The 19,875-nt window shown below is 38.2% G+C and overlaps 2 protein-coding genes across 3 annotated transcripts; both read left to right on the top strand.

Moving 5' to 3' along the window:
• The first annotated feature begins 18 nt into the window (after positions 1-18).
• Positions 19-6,898, top strand: fam161b (FAM161 centrosomal protein B). 2 transcript variants are annotated; one of them, XM_053682774.1, is made up of 10 exons: positions 187-495; positions 608-730; positions 1,473-1,792; positions 2,147-2,619; positions 2,897-3,234; positions 3,862-3,983; positions 4,161-4,328; positions 5,089-5,188; positions 5,312-5,490; positions 5,786-6,898. In XM_053682774.1, the coding sequence occupies exons 2-10, from the start codon at positions 701-703 to the stop codon at positions 5,868-5,870; spliced, it is 1,815 nt and encodes a 604-aa protein (XP_053538749.1). In that variant the 5' UTR covers positions 187-495; positions 608-700; the 3' UTR covers positions 5,871-6,898. The 2 variants fall into 2 exon arrangements, with proteins under 2 accessions (XP_017332512.1, XP_053538749.1); XM_017477023.3 differs by lacking the exons at positions 187-495; positions 608-730 and adding an exon at positions 19-177.
• A 1,685-nt stretch (positions 6,899-8,583) lies between these two features.
• ngb (neuroglobin) lies at positions 8,584-12,538 on the top strand. Its single transcript, XM_017475501.3, has 5 exons — positions 8,584-8,916; positions 9,063-9,310; positions 9,884-9,992; positions 10,086-10,205; positions 10,355-12,538. The coding sequence occupies exons 2-5, from the start codon at positions 9,213-9,215 to the stop codon at positions 10,505-10,507; spliced, it is 480 nt and encodes a 159-aa protein (XP_017330990.1). The 5' UTR covers positions 8,584-8,916; positions 9,063-9,212; the 3' UTR covers positions 10,508-12,538.
• Positions 12,539-19,875: the final 7,337 nt, after the last annotated feature.

Here is a 19,875-nt window from a genome sequence, read left to right as displayed (position 1 = left end):
AAGCGCAGTGCATAACGTGAAGGAGGTTCCGAAGAGCATTGCTGGTGATTACTGCGTTTGAGACACAGCCATTGAGATCTTTTGGAAGACATGAGATGTGAAATATAAACCCATTTGGTTAGTGTGTGTTCTGTGACTGCATCGTGCAGACCCGCCGCTTCGACTCAGATGTCGCCGGTGAGAAGACTGAAATAAACTGACTGAAATAAATTGCTTTAGAATCTCTTAGTATAAATGAATACTCATTATAAAATATTTTTGCCCAAATTGTAAGGATACGTGAATGCTTTGCATTTTGATGTGGACATTGCTTGTTTCTGCAAGATTTCCGCAAAAATAATGGTGTGTTGTGTGTCAGCGTCGCGGTTGCCATAGTAACGGCAGCCACCTTGTCTTTCACTTGAGAAAATGTAACTCACGAAGCATGTATGTCGAATCTTTTCTGGTGAAAATCTTCTGATCGACCTGCTAACTGCTAAAAAAAAATTAACCCAGGTAATGGCATTACTTAAACTACACGACGTTTTATTAGATACTAAGCCTTATGTCAACCTGTTGATTCTCTCTACGCCATCTATCTATTTTTCTACTCCATTATTTATTTCAGCACAGCAGAAACAAATGGTAGTGAATACGATAATCAGATCAGACCCTGCCATGGTGCAAGTATGAACAGATTAGACCCAGCCATGGTGCAGGTATGAACAGATCGGACCCAGCCATGGTGCAGGTACGAACAGATCAGATCAACCAGTGGTGCAGGTATGAACAGATCAGATCAAATACTGGTGCAGGTACTAACACATCAGGTCCAGTAGTGGTACAGATACAAACAGATCAGATCAAACAGTGGTGCAGGTACAAACAGATCAGATCCAGCGATGGTGCAAGTGATAACACATTCAATCCAGCAGTGGTGCAAGTCAAAAAAAGAAAGCTAACTGCATTCTATGGTCAGAAACAGATGCTGAAAAAGCACTAGAGGACTACTAACCCATGCTGTGAATGATGAGTTATAGTTCCTAAATGTGCACATGCATGGTACACCTAGGGAAATTTGTGTAATAGAGTGGACATTAACTGTAAACATTGTATAGAAAGGCCAGAAATGCTGCTGTACCTGACACTTTCTCCAGTCCCACACATGCATCTGGTCTGTGGTGGTCTCATGTTGGTACATTTCCACTGGTGGACTGTTTAGAAGAGAGTTGTCCATAAACACAGTCAGTAATTGTGTACCTACAAAATGGACAGGTATGCTCGGTGTGCGTGATAAAATTTCCAACGAGTGTTTCAGGTTATAAAGTACATTGTTATATTTTGATGCACTTCCAAAAAATTAAAGGTACAAAGTTTTTTTGCTTCCTGTATTTTAGTTGCATCTTTGCATATGCACCTGCTGCTGCTTTCCAGGCCCCTTAGGTTTTTCTGTTATAAAATCTAACATGTAGCTCTCCTCCTCATCTTCCCAGACCTTTCCCCCCTTAGAGGATTCTGAGTGTGAAACAATAGATGATAAGGAAGTCAGAATGCGAGCTTCAGAAAACCTTCAGTCCTTCCTAGAGGACAGGGATAAGTCTGACATCCTTCTGGAGCATTTAGAGGCTCTGAAAGCTTCACACCGACAACAACTCGAGCAGATCAAGCTGCAGCACCAGGCTGGTCTAGAGAGCCGGACTCTACAGAACTCATTGCTCTACACAAACTTTAACACTCCACTGAAGACCAACAGACCACAGGGAAATCTCCATAGTGATGAAGGCAACACCAAAAGCAGGGGAAGCATTTACATGTAAGTTCTAGTTCTTCCGATTACAGGACTGGCTTGTTACAGATATTAGCACGGGATCATTTGTTTGGTAATACCCATTAACTCTCACATTCTGTTCACCAGTTAGCTTGCTAAAATCCCACTAATCCAGGCCATCTCTTGGTTTTATAAGAACAACAAAACCTGTTTAAAAGTCACAAATGCATTGTATCATAGTCTTAATAACTATTTCAAATGGACAAACAAAACTCCTTCACATACTTTAAATGCTTTATTTCACGTTGTTACTGTCTGGTTGAAATGAACATAATTTCATTAATATAAATATAATTTTGAGGCATGAGTTTAAAATTACTTCTTGTTCTGGTTTAATAGACCACAGAGATCTTCCTCCACACCTGACCTGAGCTCCAAGTTGAGCCATCACAAGCCTCTTAACGCTTCTGGAACCTTGAGATCTACCATGACCCATTCACAAGATCCCTGCAGAAAAACACACCTCTGTGCCAAAGAGCCTAAACAAGTCAGAGTTGACAAAGAAGAACTGGACTGGGATGAGTGTCAGAAAAAGTTTCGAGTATCACCTGTACCAGAACACATCTTCAAGCTCCTTTATGACGATATTGTACAGGAGCAGGAACGTGTGAGGAAGGAGGGACGGCAGCAGAGGAAAGAATTCCTTTTATCCATTCAGAAGCCATTTAGGTTTCACCAAAGGGAGGAGACTAGGGGCAGGCGAAAGCCAGAGACCAGTGCTGATAAACTGAGTGAAAACAAAAAGGATGATGAAAAGAGGAAATGCATACTTAAAGCTGTCATAGACCCAGCAATCTCTGAAAAATTGAAAGGTGTTTTTCAGACATTTTTTTCTACCTTATATATATATATATATATATATATATATATATATATATATATATATATATATATATATATATAGAGAGAGAGAGAGAGAGAGAGAGAGAGAGAGAGAGAGAGAGATAACTTTGGATTACGCTTAGTTTATAATTTATGGTCACTTTCCTAATTATATAATACTAAAATGATTCATATTTACCTATTTTTAAATGATTGGTTCTCAGCCTCATTATTATAAACCCTTATCTTCCATTATCATCACTTTAGAAAAGGAGCACCAGAGGAAGATCCGCATCCAGGCCAGGGCTCAGGAGACTCTCAGGGCCTCCTCTGCCCCCATTCAGAGCTTGAGTACCAGAGGTGAGCACCAGGTCCGTAGCTCACAGAGAACCAAGACCAAAGTACTGGCATTCTTAGCGCAGAGTCCATCCTTCAGACCAAAGACAAATGCTAAGGTGCCAGACTTTGATAAGTTGCACCAGGCCTTCCAGAAAGAGGTGATGGAGAGAACAGAAAGAAGAGAGGTCACCCTCTGCCAGCCGTTCCAGCTACGAACATCAGCTCTTCAACCACATCGCAGCAGAAGAAGTACAGACAAATCACCAGTTAGTTTAGTCATTTTCTTATTTAGCATTCAGTTTTGAATTTGATGTTTTAATGTTTCTGTTAAAATGGTTAACTCTTTGGATGGTTGATTCTGAATATATAAGTTGGCATCTAGGTTGTTAACACATTTCTTAAAATTTCAATCTAAAAATATCTCAGTACTTCCCATACACAAACTGATTTAGGAAGTCTTACATTTGCGCAAACTATAGCTAATGTAAATGTTGACAAGGGTGCTATTTTGACACATTTGGGAGCTGTTTAAAAGAAGCTGAGAATATGAGAATCAAATGTTTCATACTAAAATGCCACTTATGTTTACGAAAGTAAATGCAAATTTACCAGCTAGTGCACTAGCTAACAACTAAGGTAATGTTAATGTTTAATCAGACAGTCTTGGCTACTGCTAAATAAATCTCCAAGGGAATGACAATGCAAATCAAGACCCTTAATGAGAAATTCCACTCTGTAATACATGTGAACCAGTGTACAGGCATCTTTGTTAATCTACAAAGATTGTTTTTTTTTATTTAATAGTGTAAAATTATATGTTCGGAGATAAAAAAAAATAAAAAATTATTGTAGTTCTTTGACTGAGAAATGTGCTGTTTTTCATTTGTCATTAGAAATATACTGATACGAACATTTTGAAGAGGAGCAATTCATTTAGTGGCTTGACATCATTATCCAGAGATACTCTTCCAACTTATATGACCGATGCTGCCAGGAAAAGGTCTATGGCCATAAGGTGAGCAGACTTTGGATGCAATTATAAAGTTATAAAGTTCTATAACAGCACCCCTAAAAATGGCTTTTTATTCTGGACCATTCCTAATATATTACTGTATTTGTGGCCTATAGGGTTGTTGCAATTTGAACTATTTCTTATTTCTCTCACTTCTGATCCCCCCCCTACACAATGCAGAAAGTCTCTGGAGCTGAGAGAGAGTAAGGAGCACCAAAGTGCAGAGTTGATGAGACAACACAGAATGAACTCTCAAGCCATGAGCAGAGGAGTTGTAGCACGGGCCAAGGCCATGGACCCCCACAGGAGTCTGAAAGAGGTCTTTCGGGAGAAACTCAAGCAGCACAGGCAAGTGTGCTCTATGTACACTTCTTTTGACTGCAGTGGTTATATACAGTAGAAGACATGTTTGAGATATGTCAATATGGCCACAACATTAGTTCCTAGCTTGAGCAAAAGTCTCTAGAGTCTGCTATTAAATGTAAATGTAATTTGATAGTGTAAGAGTTCAAGAGATTCTGTGTTGATATATTAGCTCACCTTAATTTAAACAGGGCCAGTGTGATCATAGCATGGTTCTCTGTAACTAATCAGATTGCCATAGCACTGCTAGTTTCCAGACAGTGTGCATTTTGAAACAAGCTTAGAGCTAATTCTGAGTTTGTCAGTGCAATCAGGCTGTGATGGCATTGTAGTGAACTGTGGCCTTTGAAGGCGGGCAAAAATTCAAGTAGTGAGTAATTAGGGGGAAAAAAACACTGAGAAAATGACCCCCCAATGTGAAACGACAGCCTTCATCACTTATTCATGCATGAACCCTTTAACCCAAACAGCTTACAGCTTTGATAAGCAGAACACTCATGATAAACTGAAAATTATATATTTAACAAGACTAGTCAGAAGACAAGTGGAAAGTAAAGGTCCAGCTTTAATTGAAGCCAGCCTCAATGTAGCATAGCTGTAGTGTCTGGCTGATTTCGGTCTGGCATTGCCTGCTTCTGAGATCCCCTGCAGTTCCAGTATAAATCAAGTACAGCTTTTTCATGTCATCTTTAATGATATAATTAATACATGACAGAACATTATATATTTTGTCTTCTAACTGCAGACAGGCTGATCAAGAAAGGGTGACAGATTATAAAAAAGAACTGAGGGAGATGAAAGCTCGGGTCTCAGCACGTCCTTACCTCTTTGAACAGGTGTCACAGGTACTCTAAATGCCATAACTAAATAATGCATGTTTAATCTGTGTACATACAGACAACCAAAAACCTGCAGTTATGCTGTAGTATTTTATTTCCAGTGTGAACTTTAAAAACTCTTTCTCGTAGAGAAATGCTATGAGCGATGCCGAGCGCAGATACAGAAGTACTCTAGAGCAGGAAGGACTGGATGAAAATTTTGTAAGATCCACGGGAGAAACCAATGAAAGCCAATCATCAGAAAATACGGATGCTGATGGCAACAGTAATATTGGTGATCACAACTTTGAAACTGACACTCAGCACAGGTATACAGTCAAAATATTACATATTTGTATTGTAATTGAGTGACTTAGTCCATTACCATCATTGTAATGCTGATGACATTGAGACTTATATTTCAGTTATATGTATATTAATGGATTTTAGTTCCTGTTTTATGGCCTGTAATGAAATTAAATTTAAACACACATTAAATCTATGTGTACAATTTTTTTTGTAGATTTATACAGTTATACTTTTAGGGAATGAAAGCATAAACATACAATGTTTATGATATAATACTGTATGAAAAGAGAGTTTAATAAACTGCTACCGCTGCAGAGAAAGAAGTGGGGCCAACAGCGTCCGAAGAGAGGATGGAACAGAAGACGAGAGCGTGAAAACCAAAGGAAAAGGAGTCAGCTGATAGTGAGCGAGCAGTTGGTATTTGGTTAACATAGTGTGTCATGGTCAGATACAAGAACACTGGCACTTTCCTAGAATCAATTCAGTATTTGAGTCTTGTTGAAAATGTGGTAAGCCATGTCAATCTCAGAAATATAATTTTTCTTTTTCATGGCCTGTGTTTAAAAGTTTACATGTCATGTTTGTAAGGGATTTTTATGGGATGTGTATGATTCTACGTTAACAAGATGGGTTCTGGCTGTGCAACGTGCTTATTAAGATGAAAATGTCAAAGAAAATTTGGGACTTGTGGATCTAAATTTGTTAGGGGGTACAGAAAGACACTAAAAAAAACTTCACAAAAAAAGAACACGAATATTAAAGGTTTTACATTTGCTTGTCTTCTGTTTATTGAGCATTATATAAATATTTACGGCCACACAGATGCCACTGCATGTTTTAAAACCTGTGGTGATGGGTCTGGAAGGTTTGTACAGTGGGATATTAACAAACAGTAAACAAGGGGAAGTTTGCCCAGAGATTCAGTAAACAAACTTTCATTCCTCCCTTCTGACAGCTGCAACATGAAGGTGATGATGATGGACAACTATACCACTGCACTACTGTACTGTAATTATTACCTATAACTGTCACAGAGGAAAGTGATGTGAATAAATACAGGAATAACACAATTTGACAAAGTTCCTTTTAGGACAAGGCACATCTGAAATTCACATTGCTGAGATGTAAATCTTGGGGATGAGGTCTGGCTATTTTGAGAACCACAGCACCACTAAAGTCAATGTTGGTTATTTATCTATCATAGTAAAAGAAACCCTCATGTCACTGTGCTGCCCCAGCTGCCTGCCACATCAAAAGCTTACAGACTGACCATATTTACACTGAACACTCCCTCCAACCTATTTCTAAATGCCTTGGTGATATATGTTTCATAAATTAAAAACATAAAAGTTCTAGCCAATTTAAAAAATCTTTTGGGGTTGTTTAAATTACTTTCCATTGCAATGTAATTGGAAATAAATAAATAAATATAGCACACTAAAGGCTTCTTTATTTTGTTTCTTCTTGGGAATAAAAGTTTATCTTTAGGGTGTTAAAATGGAGGGTTTCCCTTTCAGAAAGGGGTCCAAATAGTACCCCTTTTGGAATCTTAATGATTCTAAGGAACCCATGATAAGCCATTAAATGGAGGTTTGGAACACTCATTGTTTTAAAAATATATTGTATTGGATGAATGCATGAATACAGGTATGTACTATACTGTATAGTACATGCATAAGGAAATGTTTTTATAACTTTTACACACACTTAGACCAAAACGTTAAATCTATAATCATGAACGTTTCTTGACCTTGTGCCTATCTTTTTTTTTTCGGGGGGGGGGGGGGGGGGGGGGGGGGGTTAAGAACAATATAGAATCCATATAGATCAATATAGAATAAAGTCACTAGCTAGCCAAATAACCCCTGACGGACCATTTCTTGTGAGTGTAGCTTTTAAAAATATCTTGATGATATAATACTGACACATTTAAATTATTGAACAGATTTAAATGGAACATCAGAGATTTGTTGAACATGCTAATGTTGCATATTTTACTGACTGGCCCCAAGGAGCCGAGTGTCACACATGGTTCCATAAGCAACAGATTCAAGGTGTATCTGCGCATGCATTCAGTCAAGGTGCTGTGCAGCTCGGGATCTGAGAGACATGTTTGGCCTGAGTGTTTAGCATCACATGATGGAAAGTTCAAGGGCTCCTGCAAGGTCGTCATGGCAACAGTGCTCTCTCCTGCTACCCTGTCATTTCCAAGCACACTCAGTTTCCTGACAGATTGTCCCTTACGATGACAGCACTTCACTCAACCTAGTGCACGCAGTCGATTTGTCTTTTGAACTCTCTGACGAGGAATTCCAGTTACTACACAAATAATTCTGTACCACATAATGCTCTGAAAAAACATGCAATGAACAATTAATGCAAACATGATGAGATGTGATCTTTTGAGGTTTAACACTGATTAAAATCCATTTCTGAATTTTTACTTAAAATATGTATCAGATGTCAAGCAAAGGCAGTATTCGATGTTCTCTGCACACACATCACTCCTGTGCATTAAGTGTGTGTGCTGCTCCTCCTTAATACAGCTACAATTCAGTTTTACAGGTTTCCGTTCGGTTACAACCCCCTTCATCTTAATTGGGGCAAAAGTAAGGGTGAAATATTTTAACAACACAATGTCAGAGATTATTATATATATATATATATATATATATATATATATATATATATATATATATATATATATATATATACAAAATGCTATGATGTGGGCAACGTGCTACTTGATGTATTATTGCAATACACATACAAAACATATAATACGCTTACGTAGGTTTTTGTTTGACAGGATAATGTGCTTAAAGTCTTGTTATGGATATTGTCAATAATTTGCTGCCATCACTATGTGCAGCTGATATATGAATATATGAAAAATATGAAAATATTTTTTTCTTTCAGTTAATGGCCATGTTCTCACCTGCAGGAGGAGCTGTGCCTCATAACATCTTCATCTTACTAATGCTAGGAACATTATGAGCCACAGATTCTCTCTGTCTGTTTGTTGTCTATCTGAGCCCACTGTATAGGAGGACAAGAACATGTAGGAGTCTTCAGTGTGCATGTGCAAAAGCCAGAAAGATGAGAGAGCTTGATACAGAAGGGCTTATAGCAGATATCGACTCCACAACCTTGTCATCTCACTTTGACTGCACATCAAACTAGGCTGTGTGAGGGCACAAGCTTCAGCAAGGGGAGAGGGAACAGAGAGTGAGTGAGTGAGTGAAGGAGAGAGAGATAGAGTGAGAGAGAGAGAGAGAGAGAGAGAGAGAGAGAGAGAGAGAGAGAGAGAGAGAGAGAGAGAGAGAGAGAGAAAGAGTAAACGCAAGGCTTTACATGCACATATTCACACAGAACACCCTGAATTCCCAAAGCCCGAGAGGGAGGCACAGAGAAAGCAAGGTCACTCTAGAGCAGAAAAATCAAAGGTATGTTACCTGAACACACACCATGCACTGCTAAGATGCTAGGTCAATTTAATTCAGATATTATTCAAGACCATTTTTTATTCCAGAATTTTTTTTTCTCTTTACACTTCTTTTTCTCATCCAAGACTTTTTCCCATGATTTCCAGGTTGACCAGAAGTAAAGATCCTTCTTGTTGTGGGATTAAGGAAATGGGAACTGTGGATCAGGAAGTCCTGGTTTGATTCAGAGGACACCAAATTTGATGCAAAATTCTTGTGCCAGTTAAGGCAGAGCAACACCTTTAATTAGTGAAAACATGGAGAAACTCTCAGGCAAAGACAAGGAGCTGATCCGGGACAGCTGGGAGAGCCTCGGCAAGAACAAAGTCCCTCACGGCATCGTCATGTTTACCAGGTAGTGTATCCATGCTTAACATCTACATTACTGTATGCTCAGAGACACATGCTTGGTTTAGGATATCTATGAACTAATGTTTTGTTTTTTTTTTAGAAGTGAAGAATGAAAACATTTTTAGAAATGCTATTCTGAGACATAACTGTGAATTTCTTATTGATCTAGTATCACTGTTATTGACGAAAAGCAGAGCATACACTATTACTTCTTTCACCGTTATCTGTGAGTTTGCACTGATTTAGTGACAGCTCATTAATTTATTATTACTGAATAAATATGGTAGCTCAAATGAACAATACAAGACATTTGAGCACAGAAGTAGTTAAGCGTGCTGTATCTTGAAACACCTGACGTATCCAAAGTAAACAAACACATCAAACATCCACTCTCATCTTGTGGCTGCCTGGCACTTCAGCCGCACTTCAACCAGAGGCTTGACTTGTTGCTTGGCGACAGGCAAATGCAAGATCTCTATTTCAGCTCAAATCAGTTGCCTGAGAGCTGCAGAGGTCCACCGGTGTCAATAATGCTGGCCAATACATAGCTGATATAAAGTACCAGTGTGTCTTATAGGTTGTTTGAACTGGACCCAGCTCTGCTGAACCTCTTTAACTATAAAACCAAGTGTGGAGTAGTGCCCGAGTGTCTGTCTAGCCCTGAGTTCCTGGAGCATGTCACCAAGGTGAGACCAATGGCCTCTTCTTCCTTTACTATTGATTTTGACTTGACTTCTTGATTCTGAAAAACAATCAAAACATTGACCATTTGTGTCCAGGTGATGGTGGTGATTGATGCAGCTGTCAATAATCTCGACGACCTGGATTCTTTGGAGGAATTTTTGTTGAACCTGGGCACGAAGCACCAAGCTGTTGGCGTCAAAACCCAGTCCTTCGCTGTAAGTATTGGAGTGCTCCAAACATAACTGTGTTTGCTTGCAAATCCTCTGGATGATGGTCTTGTTCTTTAACATAAATAACAGCACTAGAAGTAGTCTAAAGAAGTCTAAAGAAAAATTCAGTCAGACCTCATGTCTCTGTTGGTCAGGTGGTTGGAGAGGCCCTGCTTTACATGCTGCAGTGCAGTCTTGGAACAGGCTACACAGCTGCACTGCGCCAGGCTTGGCTCAACATGTATACTATCGTGGTGGCTGCCATGACCAGAGGTTGGGCAAAGAACGGAGAACACAAGTCCAACTAAGCAGTGGTAGAACATAGAGAAAGATTTAGCCTAAAGTTGGGCCAGAGACAACCTTGTAGTCAGTGCTTTGGGCCGAGTCGTGTGCTCACATGCCAAGTATCTCTAACATATGACATCTGATATATTTGTAGTTAAAGTGGTTAGAGATGATGAGTACTATCGGTGCAATAATTTGTAGGTTTGATCGTTTGAAATACAGACAACACAAAGATGAAACAGTTAAAGGCTGAGGCTTCACAACTGGAACTTGCCTTGTATATAATGGCTTGATGTGTCTCCAATCTCTAATGGCTGTTGTGCTGTTTTTGATGTTTCTTACATAAATGTCATGAAACAGAGATTTGACTATGCACCATCAGCCTGTTCAACTTGGAGCAACAATGGCTCGACTGTTTTGTCTCTTGAAACTAAAACCACATCCCAATCTACAAAGCTTTCTGATTGTTGTCATCGAAATGATTAGAAACCTTCGTATGATTCATAAACATTCTCTACTTTTTCCCAAGTGTGAAAGTATAATGTTCTCTGTAACAATATGGTAAGAAGAAGTAAGCAATCAGTAACGGTTTTCAGGAAAAAAGGTAATCTTCAATATCAGTATTATTATTACATGTGAAAAACCAATGCTAAGAATCATTACAAATAATACGATTTTTAAGACTGTTCGTTTCTGTGCCACATATTGATCTTACATTTTGTTATTCATTTTTTCGTTATTCAACAAAACACGAGAAGAGACTGTTACTTAACACGAAGAGACTGTTATGTCATATACACTGATCCAATTACACTGATCCAGCACTGATCCTGCGTAATTGATCATCTCACTGACAATAAGTTAACCAGTACATTACAAATTAAGTTTGTAAAAAGGTTTTTCATTTATTTTAGCAAGCACTGCTTTTGAAAGTTATTTATTGTTGAATGACTGTTTTAAATGGCTTTCACGTTGCATAAACGGCAATGGTGACGGACGCCTTTAAATGTGAGCCCTAAGATGTTAAAAAGCGATGATTTCCTGTTTGCTGCTATACATATTTTAAAATTCTCTCAATAGTACTACAGAAATATGGTTCTCTTTATATAAGGAATATTACTACATTTAATAATAATGCCAAGCATCTTAACATGTGCCAAGTTACAATGACTTCATGTAAACCATTACGCGTTATTCTGCACAACTTTATATTCAAGGTACGTTCATGTTGTGTGGTTCTTCTTTCTTGGTGTTATACTAACTACTGTATTTACAGCCTATTTTTGTATTTTGGTGTATGTGAATAGGTATTGATATACTGTTACTATTACATGGTGGTGCAGTATAACATTCTTGTGTAACATACTTTTTTTCACTCTCAATTCTGGACTGCATTGATTCAAAGGGATGTACTGTAGGCTTTGAGATGTCACTGACACTGACAGAAAATGATCTGATTTAATTGAACCTAAATTAGACACATTTAGACATAATTAAAATGTCCCTTTACTGAATCTTTTTAAATGTACTGTTTTAACTCCTTGAACCTTTGGTAGTGTTCAACGGTAACCTCTGGGTTATTATAGAGTTGTTCTTATCTTAAAGCTTAAGTATTCAGTAACTACAGTGAAATTAATAGTATTATATGTAATGATGGATATAAATCTGGGCCTGTGGATGGTTCCTGAGAGTTTATGGGGTTAAAGTGTAAATATACTCACAGCACTATAAACAAACTTGTTATGGTCTTTATCTATTTATCCATGAACTGTTGTTTGAGTGTATTGCTATATTTGATGCAGTAATGTTCTTAATTTTCTCGATATTCTGTAACTGAAGTGGATGTCTACCTCACTCATGTAGCTGCTGAGAACAGCGATGATATGACCTGACTCCTCAACCAAAAAATACTCACGCTTCACAAGCACTGTACATCTTGTGTTCCTTCAAACATGCTGTAACACACATTAGTGGGCTCTGTCAATCTTTTCTGTCAGGATTTGTTTAGAGCTCATGTGTTCAAATGACATGAATAAAGAATACTCAATGTGTCATTGTCCTGAAGTTCCAGCATCTCTTTCCAATGATGAAGCAATTGCTTAGTGCTGTTTTCCACTCTGTTTCTATTCAATTATATAACATAGTCTTCCTTAGGGAAAGACGAAACGTCTGAATAGCCGTTGGCCCACATCATATTTTGCATCGGTTCCAAGTATTAAGGGATTCAGAAGTAATAATGTGCTTAGATTGCTCTTGCTCTCTCTCTCTCTCTCTCTCTCTCTCTCTCTCTCTCTCTCTCTAGTAAAAAGCCAATCCATTTGACAGTGACAGTGTTAAATATTTATTATGGGTTGAATACCCAAGGTAAACAACACTCTTCACTATCTCTGTGGATCTGTTGAGATGTACCTATAGATTCAACCATACTGCATTATTGTAAATGTCACCTGCAGGGCTGACTGTCAGGTCTAGAAACAGTCCCAGGTGGCCACACAAGCCCAGATCTGCGTCCCTTACATTTCATTTCAGTTTCTGCTTTCTCCTCCAGCATAAAGACATCTACAATAACCCCAAGTTCTATCTTAACATTCCTTATTTCTGAATTTTTCTCTGTGGCCTGAACATAGAATGTTCCTTCCACAGACTTAAAGAAAGGTGCTATATACAGGAAATGTCTGGTAACGCTTCACATTAAGGTTTTCATGATTAATATTTTAATGCATTAACTAACCATAAGCATCAAGTCAGCAATAGCAAAAGCATAGGTAATGTTCACAAGATTTAGTTAAGATTCTGCAACGGTAACACATTAATTGATTGTTGAAGTATTAACTAAACACGCTTGAATGAAAGTTTACGTCAATGTTTATTCCAGCCATAATTCCACATAAGTCCACATAAATTTACATGATGTTACTAAATACTGATAATTAACTGAACTCAGGTCTCTAGGAGGAAATATTGCACAATAAACATATTACTAAACTTTTTAAATTGAAAATAGTTTTTTTTTTTTTATTAATATATATTATGGCTGACGTATGTTATATTAGTTAAATTGACTGTCTGTTGAAGTGTGTTATAGTATTGTTTACTATTTAGTCATAAATGGGCAGGTATGTAGTCTGCTGTACTGTGTTTGATAGGCTTGAGATAACTGTGCAGTACATGTATTAAATGAGTAGTGAGATATAGATGAGAGGAGATGAGGCCTTGGCAGCAGCTGTGCCACAGACAGACAATCTCATTAGAAAGAGAGAACATTAACAGCACGGACCGTAAGGTGTCAGCAGCTCCGCTTCACTGTGGAAGGTGTTGCTAGTGTGATATAGCTCATGAACCTATAGCATGACATGCAGAATTGCACAGCTCTGGCATATCGTAAGTCTACGTGCACATGAAGTGGATTAACGCATCTGCTATGTGCTACTAAGTCTGTTGCTCATTCTCGCCTGTTACTTACCATAATTGGGAAAGTATGCATAGGAGTGAGCATTAAGCGGACACTTAAACTGAGGGCTGCATTGCAGAGAGAACCCTCCTAAAAACTTGGAATAACACAGCTGCCTTCAACCCGAGTACCATCATAGATCAGATAAGTCAGTATGCACTTCAGCTATACCAGCCCTCCAATGCCAGCATGCCCTTCACCGGCGCCCTTCAGACTCTAATATAGAGTGTCAGTCTACAGAGATACAAAAACCCCACTTCAGACTCTCTTGTGCTCGGCATCGCAGGCGTTGCTATGGTAATTGCCGGTGCCCTGCTTCCAAAACATGCTGCAGACTTTCTAAAAATAATTATCCCTTGTCTGATTTATTTCTTTTTTATTACTGTCTCCTCCCTTTACCCAATCAAACATTTGGGGACAGATATAGCATGAGCATGTCCGGGCTATATAATACTAATACTAATACTAATACTACTACTACTACTACTACTACTACTACTACTACTAATAATAATTATTATTATTAATATTATTATTATTATTAGTAGTAGTAGTAGTAGAAAGTAGTAATATTATTAGTATGATTGTTGTTGTTGTTATTATTATTATTATTATTATTATTATTATTATAGCTACACCCTATGTAACCGTTTTCCTTTTGCACGATGCATTAAGAATCTACCCTACAAACTCCATATGTGAGTAGCAAAAACAGAGGTTGAAATTTAGTGCAATAATATATTACATCATCTTTATTATTATCATTGCAAACACACTTTAACATCAACCATTTCCATCAACTTAGAGTACCAACTCCAGACTATAATGTACAAGCGATAACTGTTTTAAGCGACAATGATTTTGGTTACACTGTAGACTTCTGCTTTTCTGCTATGAAGTCGTATCATTTTTGCGGAATCATCAGATAGTAGCACAGTGTATGAGGGCTTTTCTTTGTGTAACATTTGGGGAAAGCTGCACAGTGTAGTCCACTGGGACTTCACCTTTAGCAGGCTTTAAAGGCTGCCTGTTAAGAAATGTTGCTTAGGAGACTGAGGGAAAATGTCAAGCAGATTCCCCCCCCCCTTTTGTGTTGACACTTTAAGCATGCTGCACATATGTGTTTGAGGAATCATGTGAGAGATGGTAGAGTTCTTTTCATTCTTCTGTGTTGGAACAAAACAAGAATAACAAGAATAATAAGAACAACAAGAACAATAATAATAATAATAACAATAATAATAATAATGATAATAATAATAATAATAATAATAATAATAATAATAATAATAATAATAATAATAGGGGGGCAGGGTAACTTAGAATCCTGTCTCCAGCCTGTGCGCATAGAGATTGCATGCTCACATGCTTTGGGGGGTTTCCTCTGGGTACTCCAGTTTCCTCCCCAGTCCAAAGACATGCATTGCTGGCTGATTGGCATTTCCAAATTGTCCATAGTGTGTGAATGTGTGTGCGATTGTGCTCTGCGCTGAGTTGGCACCCCATCCACTGTGTCACCCACCTTGTGCCTTAGCCCAAGTTCCCTGGGATAGGCTCCAGGCTCCCCTGTGACCCTGTGTTGGATAAGCGGTATGGAAAATGGATGGATGGATGCATGGATGAATACGTAATAATAATAATTCAAGGTATCAACTTCTGTAATTTTTCTTTAAGTTTTCCTCTGACAGCCACTTTTGAAAATGGGACACACAGACACACACACACACACACACACACACACACACACACACACACGCACAGTTACTTAATAAGGTTGCACGCATGCAACACTCAGTCTCGAGTGTTTAGTATGCAGACACACTGCTCTAGCAGAACAGATCAGAGAGCCGAGCACCAGCATAAACTCAGCCACATTTGAGCCATGCAGTAGGACCACAGCAGCCACTGGGGAATTGTAATTCAGCTGAGGAATGATAGTTTGTAGAACTTAGAACTTATTTCTGAACACGTAGGTCCGTTTTGACGGACATCAGACGCCTCACATGAAGGCTTGTGAACTTCCTCATGAAACGCTGTAATGCAGTATAGGCTATTTCTAGCCTTGCTCGCACGCTTCCCTAACACTTGCATGACACTAAATGAAGACTTGGGCTTTACTGAACTGCTCTCATGAAAGCGACAGCCTGGGTTGCTGCTTGTCGAGTTCTTGCCTGTGGTAAAGTGAAGCAGAAGCACAACCACATCAGTGGCTCTCGTTAAAGGCCTGAATGGTTTTCAGTTAGCAGCACTCCCACTAACTGTAAAGTTGGGTGCCGCTGAACTCTTGCACTCCCTCACTAAATGGCGACAGACATATCTAGTAACTTGAAAATGCACTCGACCATTTCGGTGCGAGTGTGTGGTGTGATAGGGTAAAACGCCTGTGTGAGTAATGTCCTTCCCTACTACTGTAGTTAACGGGTACAGGAGCCATTTCAAAATGTAAGAACACAGCAGTTATCATTTACTTTAATCTATAATCATAGCCACAACAAAACCACCATCTTCACAGTTAGGCAAAGCAGTATGGAACGGCCCTCTAGGCTCGAGTACCATTTTCCCGATACCTAGGTGAAAAACAACAGTCGATTAGTGATCCCTATATTTAGTAAAGCCTATGGCCTTATTGGTACTCACAGTGGTGGCTCATCCACAGGGCAGGTGGGGCAGAGCCCATCCATATATCAGCCATTCAACGAATGTTAATCTTCATAAAGTCCTTATTCACAACTCCATACACTTTAAATCCAGTTGAAATTCTAATTAGCTCTTTTGGTAATTGATTTTTAAATTATTTTATTATTTAATCATATAGCATATATGTAATATTTATTTGTTTATTTATTTATTTATTGTTGCACCTACTGTAAAAAGTACAACAAGCACTAACAGAGGCCCACTGGGGCAGAAATCATGCTGCACCATGCTTGCTCTATGAAGATTATGTTTGTGTGTGTGTGTGTGTGTGTACGCGCGCATGTCTGGGGGAGGGGGTGTTATGATAAATCCTTTGTGTTCCTCTCTGACGATGGAAACCACGCTGTATTAAACAGTTGCATTTCTTTGTAAATAATCTTTTATGTAAATTTTCAACCATCAACCATGTAGTCTTTTTAGACCACAGTTTTCAGTTTGATTAGAAAGAGATGTGATTAGCAAGTTAAATCTACACTGCTATCTAGCTAGCTATGAAACTAGCTAGTTTTTAATATGTCATCTTGCCTATTATTTTCCTTATGAATATAGAATATATGAAAGTTGCACTTTTTTATTTAGATTACGGAAATAAATGTACTTTTCCACGATATTCTTATTTTTTGAGATCCACCTTTGTATATATCTGTATAGATACACATACAATGGTGCTCGAAAGTTTGTGAATCCTTTAGAATCTTCTATATATCTGCATATGACCTAAAACACAATTCGATTTTCACACAAGTCCTAAAAGATGATAAAGAGAACCCAGTTAAACAAATGAGACAAAAATATTATCAGGCTCATTACCAGCTCATCAGGCTGGAAAAGGTAACAAAACCATCTCTAAAAAGTTTGGACTCCACCAATCCACAGTCACACAGATTGTGTACAAATGGAAGAAATTCAAGACCACAGTAACCCACACAGGAGTGTTCAGCCAACAAAGATCACTCTAAGAGAAAGACGTGTAATAGTCCACAAGGTCACAAAGGAACCCAGGGTAACTTCAAAACTTCTAAAGGCCTCTCTCACATTGGCTAATGTTAATGTTCATGAGTCCACCATCAGGAGAACACTGAACAACAATGGTGTGCATGGCAGGGTTGCAAGGAGAAAGCCACTGCTCTCCAAAAAGAACATTGCTTCCTGTCTAAAGTTTGCTAAAGACGTGGACAAGCCAGAAGGCTATAGGGAAAATGTTTTGTGGATAGATGAGACCAAAATAGAATTTTTGGTTTCAATGAGAAGGGCTATGTTTGGAGAAAGGAAAACACTGCATTCCAGCATAAGAAACTTAACCCATCTGTGAAATGTGGTGGTGGTAGTCTCATGGTTTGGACCTGTTTTGCTGCATCTGGGCCAGGACTGCTTGCCACCATTGATGGAACAATGAATTCTGAATTATAACAGCGAAAAATGTCAGGACATCTGTCCATAAAATGAATCTCAAGAGAAAGTGAGTCATGCAGCAAGACAATGACCCTTAGCACACAAATAGTCTATTAAAGAATGATTAAAGAAGAATAAAGTTAATGTTTCCTAATGGCCAAGTCAAAGTCCTGACCTTAATCCAAAAGAAATGTTGTGTAAAGACCTGAAACAAGCAGCTCATGTGAGGAAACCCACCAACATCCCAGAGTTGAACTTGTTCTGTACTGAGGAACGGGATAAAATTCCTCCAAGCCGATGTGCAGGACTGATCAACAGTTCCCACAAACATTTAGTTGCAGTTATTGCTGCACAAGGGGGTCACACCAGATAATGAAAGCAAAGGTTCACATACTTTTGCCACTCACAGATATGTAATATTTCATCATTCTCTTCAATAAATAAATAACAAATTATAATATTTTGTCTCATTTGTTCAGTTGGGTTCTCTTCATCTACGTTTAAATCTCGTGATGTTTTAGGTCATATTTATGCAGATATAAAGAAAATTGTAAAGGGTTCACAAACTTTCAAGCATCACTGTATGCATGTGCATTTTAGTCACAAACCTGAGAAAGAAATTAATATAATAGATTAAGCAAAACTGCCAAGTTCTTACATAGACAGTAAGATGGACATTTAAATGAACAAACATCAACTGGCCAATAAATGCAGAATCACTTTTCTCCAGTTATTATTATGAACGTATGCATATTTCCAAAGGCATTTCTTGCTGGAACACATGGAATATCATTTGTCTTTTTTCAACTCTATCCTTATATTTTTGGAAATTTCCATCACTTGCCACTCTGGAAGATGACTTGTCTCAAGTACTTTTTATGGTAACCTACTGTTGTGGTGACCATTTAAAAAAAATGAAGGAACACATATTTATAGAGGAAGAAATCCTGAATAAAAGGCCATGAAGCAAGTCAGTGAAGCAGAACTTCTGAGTGCACGTTTCAGTCGGCTCACCACTCTGTCCTATAATATTAGCTTCTTCTATGGTAACAACACATAATGTACTGTGAAAGCATAATTGGTAGTTCTGAGGCTTCAACTTTCTCAGAAGGACATTCATTTAAGAACAGCCATTTAGTGTTCTAAGAAACACATGACAAACGATTTTGACTTTGATTGCTGCCCCAGTGCATAAGGCCAAAGTGGAAAAGGGTATTACTGAGGAAACCTACAAATAACTGCTAAAATGTCAAGGCAATTTTAGCATAATTTCCAGTTAACACATTACCTTCCATTTTGTGATTATTGTCATTTTATGATTACAAATTAAACATTGAACCCCTAGGACTCTCGAAAGACTCTGGGAACTACATATTTTTACTATTAGCTTTACTGTAGTTACTGAATAATACGATACTTGTGGAAATAAATTAATTAAGGTAAATAACTAAATAAAAAAATGAGACTTTAGGAGGATTAAACAACTACCATAAAGGTATCATGTATTCATAATATTTCATATACAGTACTGTGCAAAAGTCAGGCATCCTATATTTTTGTGCAAACTTTGTTATGGATTTTTATTTTATGACTTCTACATTAACAGCAAAAGCGATTATTCACCAGGTGAACAGTAACTGGTAAGTGTTTCTTTCTGGATTTTTTTAGTTGAAACTAGTTTTAGCACCGATTGTCCGATAGAAACTGTAACTACGCTTCCTTGTTGCTATGAGCTGTGTACGCGTTGCTAGATTAAAGCTAATTCCGGTATTCACATTCGGTTTCGGTCGGGAGTTGCTTGTTCACGCGACTACTCTTTGTTTTGATAATTAAAGAGGCGTGCTCAGCTGT

This window comes from Ictalurus punctatus, chromosome 9, assembly GCF_001660625.3.
Source record: "Ictalurus punctatus breed USDA103 chromosome 9, Coco_2.0, whole genome shotgun sequence".
NCBI classification, from domain to species: Eukaryota; Metazoa; Chordata; class Actinopteri; order Siluriformes; family Ictaluridae; genus Ictalurus; species Ictalurus punctatus.
Note: the sequence above shows the minus strand (reverse complement) of the source record. Positions and strands in the feature narration are given on the sequence as shown.

Excerpts from the sequence above, each read along its gene's own strand:
- fam161b (XM_053682774.1), top strand. The coding sequence starts at position 701 with ATGAACAGATCGGACCCAGCCATGGTGCAG. Across the intron at positions 2,620-2,896 it reads AATCTCTGAAAAATTGAAAG|AAAAGGAGCACCAGAGGAAG; the intron begins GTGTTTTTCAGA and ends TCATCACTTTAG. Across the intron at positions 5,491-5,785 it reads GAAACTGACACTCAGCACAG|AGAAAGAAGTGGGGCCAACA; the intron begins GTATACAGTCAA and ends CTACCGCTGCAG.
- ngb (XM_017475501.3), top strand. The coding sequence starts at position 9,213 with ATGGAGAAACTCTCAGGCAAAGACAAGGAGCTGATCCGGGACAGCTGG. Across the intron at positions 9,311-9,883 it reads GGCATCGTCATGTTTACCAG|GTTGTTTGAACTGGACCCAG; the intron begins GTAGTGTATCCA and ends TGTGTCTTATAG. Across the intron at positions 10,206-10,354 it reads TCAAAACCCAGTCCTTCGCT|GTGGTTGGAGAGGCCCTGCT; the intron begins GTAAGTATTGGA and ends TCTGTTGGTCAG.